General features: G+C 40.3%; 1 protein-coding gene across 2 annotated transcripts; it reads left to right on the top strand.

Moving 5' to 3' along the window:
- The first annotated feature begins 627 nt into the window (after window positions 1–627).
- blnk (B cell linker) lies at window positions 628–21,971 on the top strand. 2 transcript variants are annotated; one of them, XM_071522187.1, is made up of 24 exons: window positions 628–696; window positions 1,124–1,186; window positions 8,501–8,547; window positions 13,614–13,679; window positions 14,280–14,326; window positions 16,146–16,189; window positions 16,297–16,414; window positions 16,896–16,999; window positions 17,239–17,311; window positions 17,560–17,643; window positions 17,752–17,777; window positions 17,861–17,895; window positions 18,045–18,095; window positions 18,291–18,318; window positions 18,455–18,506; window positions 18,766–18,826; window positions 18,937–18,964; window positions 19,197–19,227; window positions 19,546–19,624; window positions 19,780–19,811; window positions 19,949–20,004; window positions 20,121–20,204; window positions 20,286–20,441; window positions 21,411–21,971. In XM_071522187.1, exons 1-24 carry the CDS (start codon window positions 628–630, stop codon window positions 21,525–21,527), a joined length of 1,551 nt encoding a protein of 516 aa, XP_071378288.1. In that variant the 3' UTR covers window positions 21,528–21,971. The 2 variants fall into 2 exon arrangements, with proteins under 2 accessions (XP_071378288.1, XP_071378289.1); XM_071522188.1 differs by lacking the exons at window positions 628–696; window positions 1,124–1,186; window positions 8,501–8,547 and adding an exon at window positions 12,781–12,919.
- Window positions 21,972–22,008: the final 37 nt, after the last annotated feature.

Genomic DNA, 22,008 nt, shown 5'->3' with positions numbered 1-22,008 from the left:
TGATCTCCAAAGCCCAGTGGTGTAATAAGTGACCGTTGTCCCATTACTTGTATCAGAAATGTTAGTCAATGAAAGATATCCTCACTACCTAAAAAGAATTGAATGAACAAACTCTTACACATGACTTTCATTAGAGACAGTGGAGCTATATTCCCTGATCTAGACCACATCAGCTATCAGCTTGCACCTCATAAAAGATTAGACCTAAAAACAATAGATATAAATCATACAGCCCGCCTGGTCATAAATGAAGCATAGCCCAGCTGCAAGCCGAGGGGAGAAAATCGAGTCACACTCTATTATGACACTTTATTTCATGAGGCTTTCATATAGATTGACTTTGAGGAAGTCCCTGGTTCCCTTTTGTAGGAATTTAAGTGCAATTGCTGGGACAAATTTAGGTATTTTTTGAAACTGGTATGAATTGCTACATTACTTATGGATGAAAGAGAGTGAGAGAGAGGGAGAGAGAGAGAGAGAGAGAGAGAGAGAATATGAGTTCCCCTAATGAGGTGACCTCCCTGTGTGTACTTCCCAGTGTTGAGGCAGACCGGCGTGCGAGGGGTCAGTCTATTACTGTACTTCCAAAAGCAGACTCCACTTCAGAGGTTCCCCGCCGTGACAGAAATGAACCTGCCGTCCAGAGAGGAGTGCGAGGCGTGGAGCCAGGCACAAGTGGCCTACTTCATGTGCCAAGTGAGTAGAAGGAATATGGGGAGAGAATATCGGGACGCCGGTGGATGCTGATTAAAGATGGCATCTTGAAAGCGTGTATTATTGGAATTGATTTCTCATCCTTTTATACTTGGGCGGTTCATTCCGGCTAATAAGGGCATGGGGATAATGTAGATAGCTGGCTTGAAACAAATCCAAATCTCTAACAAGGATGTGTTGGCACTCCCTTAACACACTGTCATCTCATGTTTGACTATATCTTTTTTATACAGGCAGGCTCTAGCTGAAGTGAAGCATTAGAATAAATAGATAAAAACCGGGCTGTTTTTCTTACCTTGAAAGCTGTTTAAGAGGACGGCCAAGTGGAAATTAAGTTCACTTAATCTATACAGTTTATAGTTTATGTAAATTCATTCCACAAGGTAAATGTGTTCTTTACTGCACTCAGAACCAAATGCAAGACTGCGCTGCCACTGTGAACAGACTGAGAATTAATGGGCAGAGACTCTTGGTAAGTTGCCTTCACCTGAATCTTTCCAGGAAATATACTGTTACCATCATTGCTGCAGTTACATCATTTGTTAATCCGTTCAGGATCATATCTGGATTGAGGCCATGTTCAATTTGTTATTCTAATTACATCAGAATGGACAAATCCTCCCAAGCAATTGTGATTGTAATTATGGGTCTGAAAAAAGAGCAGAATAATCACATCTCCTAGAGCTATTTTTGCCAATAGTGGGCTGTCAAACTCAGTACAATCCAATGACAAACATTTTGTACTGTTTTAAGTACAGGAGTTTGATCATTTGTGATTTCTGATAGGATTTGTAACCCTTCAAAATGCAGAATATTATCCAATGAATATAAAGTTTATGTCGTGTTTCAGCATTGCAAAAATCCAAAATTGAAAGACTGAGGAGAGTTTACAGGATATGAAACATCATTAGCCAAGACCCGCTCCCTTGCGTTATTTCCCACACTCACTCAATATGCAAATAGTGGTCCAGCTAATGTGGAAGTGAGTGTAACAATTGCAACTTCTGCTTTGATAATCCCTGTGCTGTCTCACTACCGTGCCTCAGCACTCTCAGTCGGTCGCATATCCACTTTTAGGACCCCTCGCTGTTTCTGTGAAACAGACTCACATGGTGCTCCAGCGTTCTGTCTCTCTTTATTTGGGAGAGAGAGAGAGAGAATGATATGAATTGAGGCTAATGAAGCTGTGATCCCTATTTATTTCAGTAAATCATACAATCTGTTTCAGTCATGGAGGGGCAGAAAAAGGGTATAAGAGGAATTTTTCAGCATTGAGACAACTGAGACGTGGATTGTCACAGGGGTTTGAACACAATACTAGTTTTTTGAAGTGTCAGTGTATTTTTTCTTGGTTATACCTCGGCCATTCTTATTAGATGTGGGCATGCATTCATTCTTTGGTATGGTGGGTCTTTGTGGCGGCCACTTAAAACGCCCTTGTCATCCTTACAAATGAGAGCAGCAATCTACATTTCTATGCATTATTCACTGACCCTGGGCTGATTCCATATTAGGTGAAATATCACAGCAATACCTAATAAGCACCAGGGATTCTGATGTTCTCCACATTCATTTCCAATTCAGCCCTCCCTATCTGGCCGGCTTATTTCCCCCCAAAATTTGGTCAATGGGGATTTCAGACCAAATCAATCAAAGTGATTAATGTTTCAGAGGACTGGCTTTGATGTACGAGTTACCACAGCAGATCTGAAAAATACATACATATGTGTATTGACGGATCCCATAGCTACACATCCAGCCAGTCCACCTGAGCTCTATTAAGCTCAGGTACGCCCATGCTTGTATTGAACAAGAACATTCCACCATAGCTGCACAGTTGGCAACACACACACACACACACACACGCTCACTCTCTCTCTCGTGGTTAAACCACCTTCAGGCTGTGGAGTTTTAGAAGATGAAAACACTCAGACTTTGACACACATTCCCAGTCGTACAGTATCAATTCTGATCTTAACACCCAGTTGTATAGACTTTTATCAGTTCGCTTTGATGCTGTGAGCGGGATTTTTTTTTACCAGAGCCTGTGTGACAGCAGAGGATGCACTGGTATTGAATGTGATACCATAGTGGCTGAGGGGGAGAAAACAACATAATGCAACATTTGGTGTGAGAATATATGCTTTCTGGTGGATTACCACACCACTAGTACACCAATATTCAATGTAGAGTGATATATTGTTTGTTGTATGTCTTGCACTGTCCCTTTTTACTGCATATGAGCTCCTGGTGTCCTTGTACCATGTGTGTAAGCATGAACTGCGTTACTATTTAAAGTAGTAACCTGCAAGATCCTCATTTTTTGATTTTGGCAGCATCTTTTGGTGCAGAGACTATTTGTCAAACAGTGTGTCCAGTACTGTGACGTCTTTCTCCTTGGTGGTAATCCTCCTGCTAGCATAAATTCTCACACCAAATGTTGCATTATGTTTCCTTTCCCTTAGCCACTATGGTTCCACATTCAATACATGGCCAAAGAAAATGCTTCTAATTCCAAATTTGACTCATTGGGAATTCAGCACGTGTCTAAGGGCAGAGAGGGTCGGTGGTGTGGAGCTCTGAATGTCAACCAGTGTGGGTGCTGCTGCTGAGAGTTGCTGGTAGCTGGCTTTGCATATCCACGTGATGTTTATACAGTAGATGGAGCAAAGGTCATAAAAGCTCAAGTAAGTAGGCCCGAGTAAGTGGGCGACGCAGATCCAATCTAGTGTCATAAGACAACATCAGAGGCAGCTATGGCTCTACCCAGAATGCTTGCATTTTCTCCACATTAGGTCTGCAAAGCCTCGTCTTCATTTGATGGATAAAAAAAGAATCTAATTCTGTCTGAGAGGTGGGTGGCTGAACATTAGACTACAGTATGCTGGGTAATGACAGTCAGTCACCTAAGCACATTGTAGATAAAGGTAATCTCCCTCTTTTTGATGCCATGTTCACTCTCACAGGTAGACAGGTTAAAAGAGGTATGTAGATCAATAGAACTGTCACTCCCCATCTCTGTGACACTGGCTGTCATGTAAGGAAGTCCGTCACTTTCATGTTTCGAGTGTAAGATCAGCAGTACAAACGTTGGCCACTTTTTTTTTTTTCGTGATCAAATTTTTATTAGCCATTTTGCTTTTTTTTTTACACACAAACACAAGAAAACAAAAACACAAAAACCACTCAAGTCCCCACTCCCCCCTCCCCACTGGACCCATCAACCCACAACTCCAAAATCACAACAAAGTCAGCCCAACCAAATTCAAAGATTAACAAACATAGGTCATACCTTGACCCATACAATCTACAGAATGAACATACATCAAATCAACTGTCATGGGACTCAAAATAAAACAGTTGTAAATTAAATTACACAATATTACCTAACTCATTGCAATATTACCTAACTCATTGGAATAACTCATCAACATTGGGCAACATCGAACATTGGCCACTTGATGTAAAGGATAGCGTATCCACACATCAGCTGCAGTAGAGCTGACACTACATGGTTGTTTTTGTCATCATTTAAATATCCATACATGCGCAATGCTGAAATTGTACGCAGATGATGATATGTGCTTTACAAGGCAAGTTTTCAAAAAGGTAGTTGAATAGAGGAGGAAGGAATGCAATTTGCCACCAGAGGTTGGGCGTTAATTACAGTGGCACTCAGGTCGGAGGTCTTCCCATCCATCTGAGGCTGGGTGATAAATGAGCAGGATCATGTGCTGGTTTGAGAGAGCAGAGTTAGGTCAGACCATGGCCTTACTACATCTGATTTGAATTTCCCCTTGCATGGATAGTATAGGAAACTTTCCAACAGAGCAAAAACCTTAAACCAGAATTCACGTGTTATTCCTGTGAGTTTGGAATATTTAGCACATGGATCAAACTGGTGTATAACAAAAAAAAAAGGAGTAAAGACTCTATGATGTTATCAAGAACAGGAGGCTGTGAGCAGACGCTGTGACAGAACCAAAGGTAATTTTGTGGGCATGTAGCTGCTAAGCCGTTCCCTCTACTGTGAAATGAAGCTCATTTCAGTGTAAAAGCTCTAACAAATGTTCCATTTGTCAGTGCTGCGGATGGAGCAGCTCTGGAAGGAGCATCTTGCATGACACCGCATCGCAGAGTCTGGGGCCCGATCTCAAACCAACCATGTGGCCGCTTGCGATTATATCAGGCAGTCACGTATGAACGGTTGAATGTTCAAAAGTGATCATCCAAATGGCTTTTTTTTTTTGTTTTGGTGAAATGAGATTCAACATAGTCCAAACTGAGATTTCCAATTGTCATTTGCCCTCTCAAGTGCTGTCATCATTTTGGGGTTTTCGGGTTCTGTCCACATCCTTTTTTTTTTTTCATCTATGGCATCTATGGATTTTTAGATCCTGTTTACCAAACATTCTGTTCTTAAAATAGGGGAAATAATCTAAGTAGAAATGACATATGACTTATGAGTTATTACATATTTTAAAGCATAACTGAATTTTGATTAAAAAAAATGTGTGGATGAGGCATTATCCTCGCTTCACAAAGCCACAAAATGCTGGAATGCTAAGCCAAGTATGGCTAGTGATTTATTTTGTTTTATTGCAGCTTTAAAACCCATGAGAATCCACTTCAACAAATAAAGAAAGGCAAAATAGAGGAACCCTCGAAAGTCAATATTAGCATTGGACTGAGTTACAGGCAATCATTTTAGACCCCTATTCATTTTCACGTCAGACTGAAAGGGAAGAATCCTTTATTGGGACTGAAAAATGATGTCATGCTTGAGAGGACAATTAAATTACACACAGCTCTCGCTAAACAACTGGGAACTCTGTGTGTGATTGCCAGGTTACATGCTGAGATGTTGCCAGCTGTGTGACTGAGGGATCATCTGATGGGAGCTCTGTATTAAAAGACTACACCGACTTTTAAGGCGTTTGGCTCATTGGTCACCAAACCCAATATGTGACATGAAAATTGGCACCAAAATCCTCTCTGTGTCTCTGGTAGATAGCTCTGTTCAAAGGGGCGCATAACCACAGTATTTCCAATACATGTAGGCTGTTCAAACCTGGCAAACATGTCGTACCTTTCTTCAACAGCTTGCATTGGTCAGCAGTGAGCATTTGAGGCCACATGAACATGTTCGTCCTCTCCTTAAAATCCCAAGACATTTGCTTCCCTCTCTTATCCAATCTGTGCAGGAAAAAAAAAAGTCTGGAGCGCTGCCAAAACTGACAAGATTCTCAGATGCCAAACTGTTTTGAGAAGCAACTGTCAGGGCCGGGCCTACATCTATTTCACATGGGTACTTTTGTACACCATTAATGATTACTTTCGGTCTGAATATGGGACAGTTTTGGGGGGGGCGGGGGGGGGGGGCGGGGGTCATTCAAAAGTGTAAACCAATGGGATATCAGTGAGGGAGAGAAAGGCAGTTTCAGTTGATGTGAATAAAACTTACATGGTAGGAGTTTTAGCCAACTGAGCCACCAAGACAGACCTTTTAGAGAATTTTGCCCCTGGCTAGAAAGAAAGTAACAGGTGTGTGTGTGTGTGTGTGTGCGTGTGCGTGCGTGTGTGTGGTATCATTGAACTGGCAGATTCACTGCACAAAACATATTCAGAGAACAAGTGTATCTTCAGAAACAACAGGTCAATAGGGTGAGCTTCATCATATCCGTCTACTTGTAAATTTCACATGAATGTGATGTGGCATAAAAACTAAAAACAAAAAAAAAAAGGCCATTCATAATGAAGAAGTACAGTAGATCTTTTCTTTTTGATACAGAATAAGGAAGATCAGCAAGTTGAGATTCTCTGGAAACAGGCCCAGTGTGCTACATACATACATAATATTCTACAAGCAGAAGTCATGACTTATTTTCAGTTGTATCACCTTGTCAGAATTAGAGTGAGGAAACAGCAGTTGACTAATCTAGTAGGGTCTATATCACTGTGCATATATTACATTGCTCATATGTATTGGCTTTCTGGATGATGACACCTGGGATCACCAATGCAGGGTCCCCCCTGTAAAACCTGTCCATTTCCAGCACTGCGGGCCTGTAATACGGAGGAGCTGTTGTGTCTCATTTGAAGCACAGACACTCCCATAAATAATTCAAAGTGGGAGCAGTGAGAGTATGCACTGGAGCGAACTATTTGATATTTTATTCGGTGTCAAAAGGCTAAGTCTGATTTTAAAACAGATACTTTTTTTTCCTCCTGTAAGCCAGTGAGATGATCAAGGTTGGATCTGTGTAGGCAAAGTTCATTTCTTTGAAGGAGGTAAAGCCGTTCATATTAAGTGATCTCACTCGCTGATTTACAGATGATTAAATCACAGGCTTTGCTTAAAGGGGGTTTATTCCTAGAGGTAATTCCTAGAGGTCTTTTGTTGCACCATGGTTCACATATTCAGACATTAAGGCAATGTGAGCTGCAATAACAAGCCCCCTCTCTATTTAATCTGCAATCAAACTCATAAACTGCTTTGGTAAACTACTATATGATCTACTATAGGCATCTTAGGAATACATCATTGCTCTTGCACAGGGGAAATCTGCAGATAAAGAGCCATGCATTATTCATATCCAGATTAACTAGCCATATTAGGTCCATACCTCATAAATTACTGTTACATTTACCTCTTATCACAAGTTTCTCACTTTAATTGTTTTGTTTAAAAACTTCCAAACTTAAAAGTGCAATTACAAACTTTCACAAACTTTTTTTTTTTTTTTTTTTTTGTCATGGATCTTCATTACTTTATGACAAATAAAAAAAAAAAAACAGAAGAGAGACAGAGCAAGGAGCGACCTGGAGCAATGAATTATGAATGAAGAGGGGAATACATAATTTAGCGGGATTTGTTGCATATTTTATGGTAATCATTCTCCTTTCATTTACAAATCACAAGTGCCTCATTGCAAAACAGACAGGGAAATGTGTCAAAAAATTACAGCGCAGCAGGCAGTCAGATATACGTTCTGAAATGTTTGATGATTTGTGAAAGCGTATATGGTATATGGTTTTGTATCGTTGGTTAGGGGAGCGTGCTCGTGACTGGAAGGTCACCGGCTTTAATTCACGCAGCGAATAGGGAAATGAAAAATGAGACTTTTTACTGCTGCTTTTGAATAAGCTATTTTTGTTTTTTAACCATATACTTCTTACATTTACTTTTTGCACTTTTTAAAAATTGCTTCTCCTGTTCCCTGTGTCCCTTTATGATTTATGATTATGTCATGACCCGTTTTTAACCATATTTGTAAAGCAGTTTGGGTTGCATTGCTGTATGAAATGAGCTACAAAAATAAAATAGGATTTGATTTGATTCTCCCATCCCTCCACATGTATCATGTATGATCCCTTGCGCAAGGCACCCATCCCCAGACAGCAGCATGAGGCCAACAACACACGTCTGATCTGCTAGGTGTTAATATATGTATGAATATAATGTATGTAACCCTCTCTCTCCCCCTGCAGCTAAAACCCCCAGGCCCTCCCCGTGCACCACAGAAGAAGTCAGCTCTCTTCCTTTTTAGAAGGGTTAAAAGAGAAAAAAAACATGGATGCTGTTGAAATGGCCCTTAGTGAGATGCTGCCATCTCCTGTTAGATATGAGGTGATGCGTTGCCGTAGATTGTCATGTATTTGTGCAGCACTGATGCCCAAATACCTGTATTTAGTGATGATGACATACATGCAGCATCATCTGTGTCACAAGGAATCACAATCTGCTCCGTTCAGTCATTTGTGAACGTCTTGTCTTATTTTACAGAACCTGTCTGACAGCGACATGAGCAAGTTTAGTCTCATCCACCAGCCGTAAGTAACTTTCATACAGCACGTCTTCACACACTCTCTTCCCTCCTTCCTTCATTCTTTCCTTCCTCTCTCCTGTCTGTTCTTTTCTGCGTTCCTCCTTAATCATACCAATTACCATTCAAGGTCACTCGTGATCCGAAAATATCACCTACGGTACTTTTGCTTTGTCATGAAAGGGAAACATTTATGGAATACATAAGTTATTCACAAAATATGTTTTCTTACAAAATTGGAAACTGATATATTTACTTTAAAGTAACTGGAGGCCTCTAAAATTAAGTTAACGTGTGCTTAATTTGTGTGTGTGTGTGAGAGAGCGTGTATTTGTATGCACATACAGTGCTTATGTTGTATGTATGTTGCAGGGTTGAACATGGATGCCTCTGAAATCAAATCACTATGTATGTTTTTTTTTGTGACCAAGTTTTGTTTGTTTTTTTCCCAATGTGAGGGATGCAGGTACCTTGACAATGACATTAATTATTAAAAGAAAGAAATAATAATAATAAAAAACAATAACAAAACAACAATATAATAACAATAATAATAATAATATACATATACATATATGCACACACATACATACATACATACATACACACATGCATATATAAAAAACATACATATATAATAGTGATAATATAAAATGAAATATATATATATATATATATATATATATATATATATTTATATAAAAATCACTATGTATGTTTAATTTGTGTTTGTGTGTGTGCACATGTGCAGCTGGCTTTGTGTGTGTGTGTGTGTGTGTGTGTGTGTGTGTGTGTGTGTGTGTGTGTGTGTGTGTGTGTGTGGGGCCTTTCTGTCTGTCTGTCTGTCTGTCTGCATGCACCTGCACATTTAAGTGTATGTTTGTGAAATATGTTCCTGTGCATGCGTCCCCATGTGTATGTGTGTGTGCCAACAGTATGCAAGTGCACAGTGAGCCCAAATGCTTTTTGTCAAATTATTTGATCTTCAAAAAAAAAAAACAAATCCAACTTTTTCTTGTTTGTTTCTTGAGGTCAGTTTTAATTCACTCATTCTCCTGAGTTCTTGTTTTCACGAGGTGAATCATATGCTCATTCAGTCAGGAAGTTCAGTCAGGAGCTTGACATTGGCACATTAGTCATCGCTGTTGTTTTGATTGGCCTTGTTCAGCTTGGGCAGTAAAATTCCATGTAGACAATTTACATAGAGCAACACTGAAATTCTGCAATGCAGCATGATGTGTGGATGCGTCAAGAAGAAGAAGAAACCTTTGGCTGATGTATCTTGTGATTACAGCTATACTTCTGAGATGATTTATAGTTATTACTACAAATATCTACACTAACAACTGACTTTCAGCTTTGAAACGTTAATTCTATGCCACGGACAAGCAAGGTCAGGTATGAGAGAACATTTTCCACTGTCTCTCACAGCCAGAAGCAAGACAAAAATTAGCCACAAACCCACCCCCCACCCCACCCCACCCCACCCCGTCTGTGACATAACATGGATGCACAGCTCCACAGAGAATGAGCTGCAAAGGCAAATGGAAAGGTGACAGGATACGAGACAAAGTGTAAAGACTTTAGCATGATGTGACCGGCTCAACTAGATCTTAGCTATAGACCAGATTAGACTACGCCACCTTAAGACGTGTGTTTTACAATAAAACGTAGAATTTATTTTCATCCATCAACCACCATTAAAAGTAGCTGCACACAAGTTAATATACTAGTTCTCTTAAAACAATTATGCTTAAAATAACTTCCACAGTTACCAAACAATTTACAATGCAATTGGGCCAATGGAGGGCTGCAGGCCGACTGCAGTGGGGGGGGGGGGGGGGGGTTTGCACAGGCATTAAATGGCCCTCTGGCTAACACCACTCATGTTGGAAACACCACACATACACTGCAAAAGAAAAGAAGTGATCAATTAACACTACAGGAAAGCATGCAATAAGGAGGGAGCCGCTATACTGAACACCACCCCAGAGCGAGTACGGCCACAACCGCTCAAACACTTACAACTGTTAGCAGATAGGAACTCAGAGCCGTGGGATCACTCCGAAACCGTTGTGATCGCCACGCTTTACAGGTATGAATATTTAAGACAATTGATAAAAAAAAAAACAATCAACAAGGCAAAGCAGCAGTGGCAGACGTCCTACAAAATACAAACAGCTCGTTAGTTGCTCTGTTGAGAGCACATCCACACACACTGTACACTAAGTGGGATGAACTAATGTGGAGGTTACCTCAGTGGACACAAACACATTTGCTCTGTCTCCTATCAACCATGGATCTCCCAGCAACCTATTGTGGCGGATCTATGGTGGAAGGCTCTGAAACATCAATGTAACAATCACGAAAATTAGCAGTGAAACAGTTGCAGGAAACAAAGGCTACACAGTAAAACATACCTCTCAATGAGGGGCACATCACCCAGGGCAAAAGGGGAGAGCATTCTGGTAGTGCTCCTACCTGGGGAGGTGTACAGTATATCTATACCACACACGCCTGCTAATTGAATGATTGGCAGCACTGTGGTGTGAAGCTCTGAGGGAGTGGGTGTGTCTGCTAACACCACCCACACTAGTGACTCTACCGGTTACAATGAGGACACAGAGTGCGCTCAGTGGCCTCCCAATCGCTGTCAGCAGAGCAGCGGCGGGCTGGATGCAGGGTAAAGGCTCCCTGTCGAGGATGAATCATGTGCAGTGGGCTCCTTAAAAAGCCAAACTGTCTCTTTAAATCTCGTTTCAAGTCCGGAGCGGTGCGAGCGCCTCTCGCCGCAGACGGCTTCCTGGTTCCTCCACATCTGTTGTGGCTGAACCCCGTTGTGGCCGACTGTGATCAGAGCCGCAGCAGACATTTATTTTACCGAAAGTGTCCGGAGTGACGCTGACAACACGCCGTGCGCTGCGGATCGCCCTGCAGCGCTTCTCACGGGAAAAGCTGCGCACTCATCACATTCACTCCCTGTCCTATTCAAAGGTTAGCTGTGGAAATAGATAGGATTACACCATGGTGGTGCGGTACTTTCCGTGAGTCACCATGCATGACCTCACTCCCACACCAGTTCTCGGGCTAAAAGCATTGGCGGCTTAATAAATGCCCATCTTACACCTACAGCCCACATGGAAAGTGTCAGACCATGCATAGGTATATTTTTTATAAAATGGAAGGTGATTTAAATGGGTTAGCTGTAATCATCTAAAGGCAAAAAGGACACCCAATAACAATAACAATGTTACTTGTGTTGCAGCTTTCAAAACAGAGTTCAAAGGACTTTATACACAATAGAATATTAAGACTAAGTCCATAAAACTGACAAGTAATAATCTATATAAATAAATGTCAATTTTCCTACTCTCTTGATATAACAGAATAGTGATTCAACCTATAGCCAGTTCATGACAGCTTTTATATTTGCTGTTCTAAACATGCGGTGTCTGGTAGGTCTTTATGGGAAAAATCCTCTGGTACACAAGAAATGCTGAGTTTTATGTTTCTAGAAGCAGCAGTAGCGGTTTCTTTGGTATAAACAGAAGAAGAACTGGGTAGTTAGCATGGGCAGTGATAGCCACCAGACAAAGAAAAGAAACTCAAACTTCACTGACATAAAATCAGAGGCAAAAGACGTCACAGTACTGGACACGCTGTTTGATTGACAGGTGATCTCTGGGAAGAGCAGTGCAGAAACACCACAGCAGTGAGCGCTTAGTGACAAAGATGGAGGCAAAATGAGAAAATGAGGATCTCGCGGATTACCACTTTAACAAATACAAACACAATGCAGGTCAGTCTCATATAGGCTTGAGTGGCACTTGGGTGTGATATGGTGGAAAGTGTGGGTGCCCTGTTCCAAAACATGCACCCACCATCTATAGACCTCCTCCAGTGACCTATTTCAGGTGATGCACGCTCTCCAACATGTTACAATCCCAGTCAACATGACTGTGTGCGGTAAGGTATTTAGAGCGGGGATGTACAGCTGTGCCTTTTTCTGTCGGCAGCAAATCTGTTGTTCCCTCCACTATACTGGAGAGATTCGAGAGATGTGATTGCAAGAGGTTTGTTAAAAGTGTGGTCACTGAAGTGTGTATGTGTGTGTGGGTGTGTGTGTGTGTGTGTGGAGGGGAGTGGAAAAGAGAAGTGATTTTTCTGACAGAGGTTGGTTAGTACGAATTCCCTCCCCTCTGTGACAAAGAAATGACCTGAGCACAGCACACAGTGTTCACTGACAGTCCAGCAGTCAAGGCAGCACATGCAGAGTTAATGCATCAGAGGAATAATACCCAAAAAATGTAAACTCCTGGATCAGATATGAATATGGAGACATTAGGTAAACTCGCTGCCCCTGCCACTGCGAAGATTCGGTAAGCATTTTTAATATTCTTTTGGGCTTTTTGTGCAGACAATTACACAGGAGACAGTGATTTATAAAAAAAAAACCCAAAAACAAATGGGAATTCTGCTAAATTGAGACTCTATTAGGCAATACTTGGAACAAAAATCTCATCATTTTTTTTTCATATTTGTATTGTGGTGTCAACAAAAGTGTTGTGCTCATTCCATTAACTTTGCATTTACTCTGCAACATGACAAAAGGTCCAAAACTTGGATGGGGAGAAAAAAAAAGGAGAAATCATCATCATTTCATCACCATTTATATTAGAAAACAGAGTATAAAAACAATCAACAATTTGTGTGGCTGTGGCATAAATCTACACCTAAATGCAAACCATGCCAGAAAAAGTGAAATTGCACAGAACTACAGAGGAGCTGAAGAGTGACAGACTAATGTGAATGTTAGAGTAATTACATTTCTCCAAATTGCCTCCCTCGCCCTCTGTGGCAGTGTAATTGCGTGCTGTGCGGCTTCCAAAAGTCTGAGTGCACCTTTGCGCTTATTCTAAGCAAAGCTGGAATGATAACGGCCATTACTCGCCCAGCGCCGTTGTTCAGCGCATAATGCTGCAAAAAAATTCAATACATATTAATCTTACTTTGTTTGTTGCAAAGATTTTCTGAAGCTCTGAATGACGTGAACCCAATAATGTGTTTTCCCAGGCAGCTTCAGAAGATCGTTCAGGACATCAAGAAAAATGACGGCAGCCTGCTGAATAAACTGAGAAGGTATGCAACACTGATATCAGACATAAAAACAATATTGTGATAATTCAATAATTTTAGTGTATTGCTCTACAGAGGGCAGGACTCCTAGACGTTTGATCACCTAAAAATACCATGGGAGTGCAAACAAAGGCATCAGAAGACAATGTTGATTCCTCTTTCATAACTGTTCGAATTACACAGAGCCACAAACTAAAAATAGCCACTGAAAAACCCGAACAGATGGCTGTTCTCTCACTTTCCTTTCCTGAAATGAAACCCTTTAAGACACATAAGGACACATACTGTAATGGCACATGTGTCACAGAGTCCATCTATTCTGTGACTGACTGCTACAACAGTCATCTAGTAACTATGAGTATAAAAATATAGTCATTTTACACGTCTACAGCAAAGGTTTCTGGCATGATGCGGTGTACGCAAATGAGAAGATGTCACTAAGATATCACCGCTCGAACAATTCCACTCTGTGAATCACTCATCACAATTCACATAAATCACAGTTTATACTGTATATTATATATATATGTTTTTATCTGTTTTCCCTGTCAAATCCTGTCATTTATTGTCCGCTGCTATTTTCAATGTCTCTCTATGTGGCAGACTCAAAAGCAAACCACTCCCAAAAGTGCCTGCGAGAGATTACCATGGTAAGCGCTATCTCTTTTCAAAAAGATGAAATGCTATGAGTGAAGCATTAAATACAATCATTTTTCTAGTACATGTTTTCTCTTAAACTGAGTCCTGAATATAAATGGTTTGAGCTGATCACTTAACAGGTTCTAAGGTAATTTCCGCTATAATGTATATCAGAGCCACATTGCCTGAGACCTTGGAAGCATAAATATCTCCCAGCAAAAATTTTGGGCCGCTCTTAACTAGAATTAATCATTTTTCAACATATCTGTGTGTCTACTTTGGGACTACATTTGCCACACAATATGCTATAATAATAGCAACACATACTGACAAGATATACATAGTGAAAATGAACACCATGTGTTGTCATGAACTTGACACACAGATGTATTGGACATGTTTTTAAAGAGTGCAGAGATGTTTGGATTTCCATGTCCAGTCCAGTCTGTCATCATTTCACAGTAGCAACATGCTGTATACTGTACTCAGAAAGAATAAGAAAACAGCAGACTCATAAAATCATTTCAAACAAGAAGTAAGGAAGAAGGCACAAGATAAAAGATGGATGTGATACTTCACAGGCTGTGATTCATTTTCTCTCATACTGTATTTGACAAGTGTGAGTGATCATGCACAAGGTATACACACTGCACTTCACAGTATACAATATTCAGCCATGGTTTTGGATTCTGGTGTTATACAGACCTAACATGCTGGAGTCTATGTAATAAAAAATATTGGTCTGTAACAATTGGCTTGTAACAAGATCTAATGATCTTTTGACACTTTCTCTATTGCCCATCAATTCCAGGAATTCTCTTGTAGGGCTGAAGGTTGACATTAGCCACAGCTCAAGTTCAGGTGTGTCCTTTGTAGGAATGAAAGCAATACTTTCCTATAAATGTGCCTTTCTTACACAGTAATTGTTCATGGCTGCACCCACTTGGAAAGGGTTTTTTAGACTTACCTGGATTGTACAAGAAAGTGTCATTTCCTCTGGAAATACCAGGTTCCAACCATATCCGTTTTTAATTTATTTCCTTTTTCATATATACCCTGCCACTGGACTGTTTTCAACTGGGCATTTAATTCTATGCCCCCCCACCCCGTCCCCCTCCAGCGTTAACAAAGCGAACAATTACAATTTACAGTGTAAGTAATTTGCAACTGAGCTGTAAACAGGAGCAACATTTAATTGTGTGATATTACAGTACAAACAAACCAACAGCCAAACAGAAGCAGGGACTGAAACCAGTGATGCATAGCCAAACTTCTCCCTAGCCACACTGCAACAAAGTCCATCTTAACAAGAAATTTAACATAGCACTGCATCCATAAAACCTTATTTTTATCAAAACAAGTCAAACATTCAGATATTTTGGATGAGATAATTGCGTGTTTCAATACAATTCTGCTTTTTAAAGAATAGAGAAACGTGTCGAATAGAGAAGTGTCAGTGTATTAAAATAAGGCAGATCACTCCACCTGTTTCCAGATATGGCCCCTTGTTTAGAGGAAGAAAACTGAAGTGAACTGAAACAAGTGAAATTTCTCACCAAATTGGCTAATACATTTAATTGTGTCTTAAAAAAAATAGTAAGTAACTCAATACAAGATAGAGATCTTTATGTAATGCAAGAGACGAGGAGACATGGTCCACTGGTTCCTCAAAAGAGAAGTTCACTGAGAGATGATGGTCTCATTCCAAAATGAGACATGTACTTTTTGTCAAATATGACACCTATTCAAATGAAATGATTGCTGGCATGAAAATGAAACTTACTATTACCTAATATTTTTGAATACCTAATATTATCTCTATGTTTACAGATGGTGACATGCAGCGTGATGAACAACTGTCTGAAGGCGAATTTGTAAGTTGGGCTGAAAACTGTAAACTCAAACAACGCAGGAGTTATTTTGGTAGTGAAGCTTTTAACAAACAAAGGTCATTTGTTAAAGTATGTTCTCACCGCCACAGGATAGTGACACTTATGAGGATCCACATGAAGACCATGATGACAGCTATGAGCCTCCTCCCAGTCACAGGGCCTTCACCACAACATCTTCTGCTTCCTACCCTCGGGGGGAGTATGTTGGTCAGTACAGCCGCTTGAGAAAGGATTGTTCAAATCGAACCACTGTTAGCTGCATTTTCACCATTACTTTTTGGACTGAAACATGACCTGTTTATTTTCGTCACAACACGTGGTGAAAAGACAGCTAATTGGGTACTTTTTTTTAACAATCTTCTCCTTTTTCACACTCAGTCCAGCACCTGGACAGCAGGTCCCCCCACTCACCGTAACCACAGAAAACGAATACATCCAGAACGCCTGTTATCATTAGAATTTGCATGCACCTTCAAATTTCCTCATGCAATTTCTATATCTTTAGTAGTTTCTTTTTTGCATTAACTACTCTTTTCCTGCACAACTGGAATTGACTCATTTATACCCTTCAATAGACGAAACTGTTGAGGGAAAAAAGCCACAAAACATAAGACTGTGGTGCTGAGGTTCAAATGGTATTTTATGCAAATGCTGACGTCCTGCTTCTGCTTCTGCTTCTCTTTTCCAGACAGCTGCCGTAACCGGCCCAGCCAGCCGCCCAGGAAGCCCGTCCGCCCAAACAAAGCCTCCAAACCACTGCCCCCTAAACCCACCCAGATGGCTAGTGACGAGGTGACACAACTTCGTTTCCGTACCATAGTTAGACAGAAGACAGATGTCTGTTATGCTTTGTTGGCTCGCATAAATACTGCTCTTCAGGCCCACGTGGGAGCTGAGTTTCACTATAGACACTGCTGCAGGCCCTACATCATGGCACCCTGAGGAGTTACATCAGATCCTGTGTATTGGTCAATAGCTTCCACTGAGCATGGACAGCTTTTTCACAATAGTTTGTCTTTGTTGTCTTGTAGGAGGATTACATCAATCCAGACGGCGATAATGATGATGACAACTACATAGAACCTACAGAGAAACCACCTGCTAGTAAGATACACATAGATCAGATACAGAGTACAGATGAGAAAGATTTTGGTATTTTAATATGTGCAATAAGAACAATACTGATACTACTACTATTACCACTATTACGACTACTACTACTACTACTTCTACTACTATTACTACTACTGCTACTATTACTACAACTACAAGTACAACTATTACTACTACTACTACTACTACTATTACTTCTATTACTACTGCTACTATAATAATGCCATACTTCTCCTCAGATCCTCCAATGCATAGCAGGAACAGAGCAGTGAGGAACTCCCCCACGGTGTCTAAACAGTTACCAGAGCGCCCACCTAGTCCTGGTAGGCTACAACATTTTTATAAAAGTGGAAACACACACCAGTAGTGAGGTGCTGGCTAACAGAAACAGAATTGCTCTATCCCTAATATTGGCTTTGGTTATGTTTCAGATGTTTATGAGGTTCCTGACCAAGAGGTAGGTTTTCTAATGGTCAACAGCAATTACAAATAAGTATTAATGATCATTTATGTGGAATTAATCTTTGGTCCCTTTTTAAGGCATCACTAAAGGAGAACTCTCCTCCAGTAAGCAGGTCAGTTTCAGACTCATTGATGACTTTTTCATGACTTAACGTTCATTCATATCTCTTTATAAACCTTAGCAATACAATATAAAATGAGTGAATTTTGAAAATGATTTTGAAAGCATTTTGAGACAAATGGTTTTCTTGCATCATTACAGACTGTGTCCAATCCCCAAAACACATTCACAGCCACCTATAGCCAGCCCCAGGTAGGTCTGCTGACACTGAAAACATTGAATTTAGAGGCCAACACTCATTTTCTAAGACACATTGTCAAGATTGCAAAACAAAACTGTATTTGAAGTATAATTGCATTTGTTTGTATGAATGGCCCACCCAGATCATTTTTTTCTCAACCTATACAGCTTCACTATTACTATACTAATAATGATTTTTCCTTTCAGAATGAATATTAGGAAATCTGCTATTTCTGTAAGTGAAATATATGGTCAGCACTAATTGTACTTTAAAAGAGGGCTTTTGAAGAGAAGATTTGGTGTGCACAGAACATTGAGGCACTTTTAGGCACATAGCGCTTTGACTCATCAGTGGTTTTGTGATTATCCAGATCCAGGAGCCCACAGGCGAGGATGAATATGAAGTTTGTGATCCAGATGATAGTAGGTATCAAATCAAGCAATGACTTAATGGAATTGTTTTCCCCTTCTTTTCCATTTGCTAGTAGATGACAGAGACAGCTACCATGAATCATTCTAGCATGCTGCGCCATCTAGAGGATGGCCAGTGGAATGAGAAATATGCTTCTCCCAATAAATCATCAGTACTCACCAACACATAACTGTTCAGCAAAGACATCAACTACAGCATGAACCAGCAGGTCAGAACACACATTCATCAATGCATTGTCTGGTCCTCTAGGCTCCAGTACAAAATCTGAGGAGGATCCTCCCCCACTACTACCAAAACCCATGCCCAGAGAGTAAGCATCACTTACATAACTCTACCCATTACTGTATACTGTAACCCATTCAACTTTAAGAAGTGATTTACTGCATGTCTCACAATCTCATCTTTCTTTTGTAATTTTAGGAGGTCACCTCAACCACCTTTAAGGCCGGTATGAATATCTTCTGATAAAAATCAAGTACTCTATTCCTGAATATTAGCTTAAAATAACACTATAACAATAGCACTCACCATTACTTTTCAGTATTTGACTTTTCAGACTTGTTTTTTAAAGGGTCAACTGATGTCAGTCAACATTACTGTCAATGTGCCGATTTTTGCAGGCAGCTAATTCTGAAGACCTTGTTCATGATGCTAAAAGTTAAATACGACTCTTTTTACAGAGGCCAGATGTAAAACACAGGGAATCTGAAAGTAAGTGTTTACATTCATAAATGCACATATACATGCATATCAGTTAAGCCAATATCTGGCTTTTATTAAATATTGGATATTGGCCAGTGAGTGTTGTTCACCTCTTTTAAGCTTTGACACAACTAAGATGTGGATTGTGCAAAAGGGGCTGCAAGTCAATATCAGGAGGATGTCCCTAGTATTTTGTACATTGAGTGTTCATACATACATACACACTTACCTTTGTCATTTGTGGAATTTATTTTTAACGTCTTTATTTACTACTCAATAGCAATTGATGATAGACTTTCTAACTACTGTCTGTCTGGATTTCCACAGGCCGGACACTGCCCATAATGCACAGAAGCCAGAAACCCCCTGTTAATAAAGCACATACAGCGGACTTTAAACGACCAAAGTAAGAAATGCAGCATATTCACTATAGGCTTACGTATCAGTAGTCACCCTACACATTTTAATGCCTCTGGAATGGGGATATTTGGCTTTTGAACACAGCACTGTGCTGCATTTACTGTGGTTTGTGTGAAAAAAAGTCTGTTGCCTCCTCTGCAGGATTCCTCTTCCACAGATTTTAACCCTCCCCAGTAAGTACAGGCCTTTCTTGTGTCTCATAGCCGGTTAATAACCCTATACATTTATCATTTAGTGCATTTATCATTGTTTTACAGTACTAAAGCTACATTATCATGAATTATTCATGTTTGTGTCTCTGCTGTCCCAGGACAAGCCGACAGAGGAAGTGTTTCTGCTGAAGATGGGTCACTAGACACAGAAAAGGTTACCCTCTTAAAGCACTAAATTGTCCAGATGAAGAACTGATTCATAAGTGTTAAGAAACTATGTTTATCATGATGATTTTAAAGCTTTTCTGTACTTGATTTACTGTGTTCCAGGGGGCAGACGTCTATAAGAAACCCTGGTACGCCAGCGCCTGTGACCGCAAGGCCGCCGAGGACGTCCTGATCCGGTCGAATAAAGTGAGAACCTCAGCTGAGCAGTTTGTGGATTGTATCCCATAAAGCCATGTCGAGTTTGACTGTGAGTCCCTTCTGTGTCAGGACGGGTCGTTTCTGGTGAGGAAGAGCTCCGGCCAGGACACGCAGCAGCCCTACACGCTGGTGGTGTTTTACAACGACAGAGTGTACAACATCCCGATCCGCTTCCTACAGGCGACTCAGCAGTACGCTCTGGGGAGGGAGAAGAAAGGGGAGGAGGTACTGTACGGCAGATGACTTTTCAGTTTTGTTTTGACATGTCGAAAATGAGTGCATAGGGGCTTTCTGGGTTTTGGCCCACATGCACCGAGCCTCTAGGGATTGTAAAACGAGACATATTTAAGTCTCGAGTGATTCCTCTGTGATTTTATGTAGCAGTGGTTGGTAGAGGTTTGGGTTCGACTGATATGGGTTTTTGAAGGCCAATACTGATATTTTTGGATTGAAGCTTCCGATATCTAATATTTTCTGCTAGTATTAAGCAGTATTTAAATTTGACCATATTCATGCCAAATACATTCCAAAAAACTACAAGGATTCAGTGTTTACAAAACCTAATACAGTATAATCACTGGTCAGGCCTAGACTATTATGAAAAGCAGTTTGGCTTAATCAGGAATTCAAAACTGAAAAACACAACAGAAAAATATATACTTCTTTTGTCAAGAAAGTACACAAAGCCAGATCCAGGCACAACTGTGAGTTGAATATAAAATGCTGGAATTCATATTTAACTCACAGTTGTGCCTGGAAATGTATTTAAATACTTTCTTGACAGTATTTTTTCTATTCAGTTGATTTGAAATCCTGATTTGCTCTGAGTGCAATTCTTCACCACATTTTGGCTTGTCATTCTTTAAAAGTCTATTTTCCTAAAATATCCACAATTGAGTTGAATTGAGTTTTGATTTTCAATATGAGCTTCCAATATAAATGGAAAAAAAGATGAGCTGGTTGAAAAAAAATTTACTTACTGCACCTAGACTACACATTTAAAATAAATATAATAAAAAAAAAAACATTTTTAGGCTACTTCAACCATCTCAGGCAATGCATTACAATACAATTTAAGATAATGAAAAAAAGGCGAGTAACATAAGGAAAATTTTGCAAATTTTGCTGAATAACATACAAGGAAACCTTTCCTCAGAGGCTTCGGTGACTAACTGATCATCCTCCCCTCCTCAGCGTTTCAGCAGTGTCTCCCACATCATTGAGAACCACCAGAGGATCCCTCTAGTGCTGATCGACAGCCAGAGCAACACCAAGGATGCCACCAAGCTGTGCTACGCTGTGAAGCCCTAGGTGACCCTCACTGGTCTAGGGCCAAGATCAGACTGTCTGACTTATATGACTGACTTGTATCCCATACCACTGTGTTTACTGTCAGACCAATGTTTACAGAATTGGTAATCTGATGCTATTCTCATCCATTGTTATTTTTAGTTCATGTCAACAGGATTGTATATTGGACTAGTGTGCATAGCTGGCCATGCAGAGCCAGAATAGTACTGACTCAGGGGATTCAACTCATTACTTTATTGCCAACACATAGAAATAAATGATTTTTACAAGAGACTCACTCAGTAAAACAACGCAGTGTATAAAAACCAATGGATGAGGCAGTGTTGCTGTAGTATTAGGAAGCGAGTCACAGCAACATTTTAGGGGGCTAACTTTGATGGAGCCAAAACATGCAAGATTGTATTTTTTTATTGTTTTAATAAAATTCTTGTTTGTGTTGTATGACTTAGCCCGCACCTTCAATCACCACAAAACGCCACCA

The sequence above is a fragment of the Centroberyx affinis genome, unplaced genomic scaffold (genome assembly GCF_046629955.1).
Source record: "Centroberyx affinis isolate AG114_WGS23_722 - 3 ecotype Tasmania unplaced genomic scaffold, CSIRO-AGI_Caff_v1 ptg000965l_1, whole genome shotgun sequence".
NCBI classification, from domain to species: domain Eukaryota; kingdom Metazoa; phylum Chordata; class Actinopteri; order Beryciformes; family Berycidae; genus Centroberyx; species Centroberyx affinis.
This window is presented reverse-complemented; position numbering and strand designations above follow the sequence as displayed.

What these genes read in the sequence shown, in the direction of transcription:
- blnk (XM_071522187.1), top strand. Translation starts at nt 628, where the DNA reads ATGAACCTGCCGTCCAGAGAGGAGTGCGAGGCGTGGAGCCAGGCACAA. An exon ending in AGAGCGCCCACCTAGTCCTG is followed by an intron (nt 17,644 to 17,751) that starts GTAGGCTACAAC and finishes GTTATGTTTCAG; the next exon opens with ATGTTTATGAGGTTCCTGAC. An exon ending in ATGAGGTTCCTGACCAAGAG is followed by an intron (nt 17,778 to 17,860) that starts GTAGGTTTTCTA and finishes TCCCTTTTTAAG; the next exon opens with GCATCACTAAAGGAGAACTC.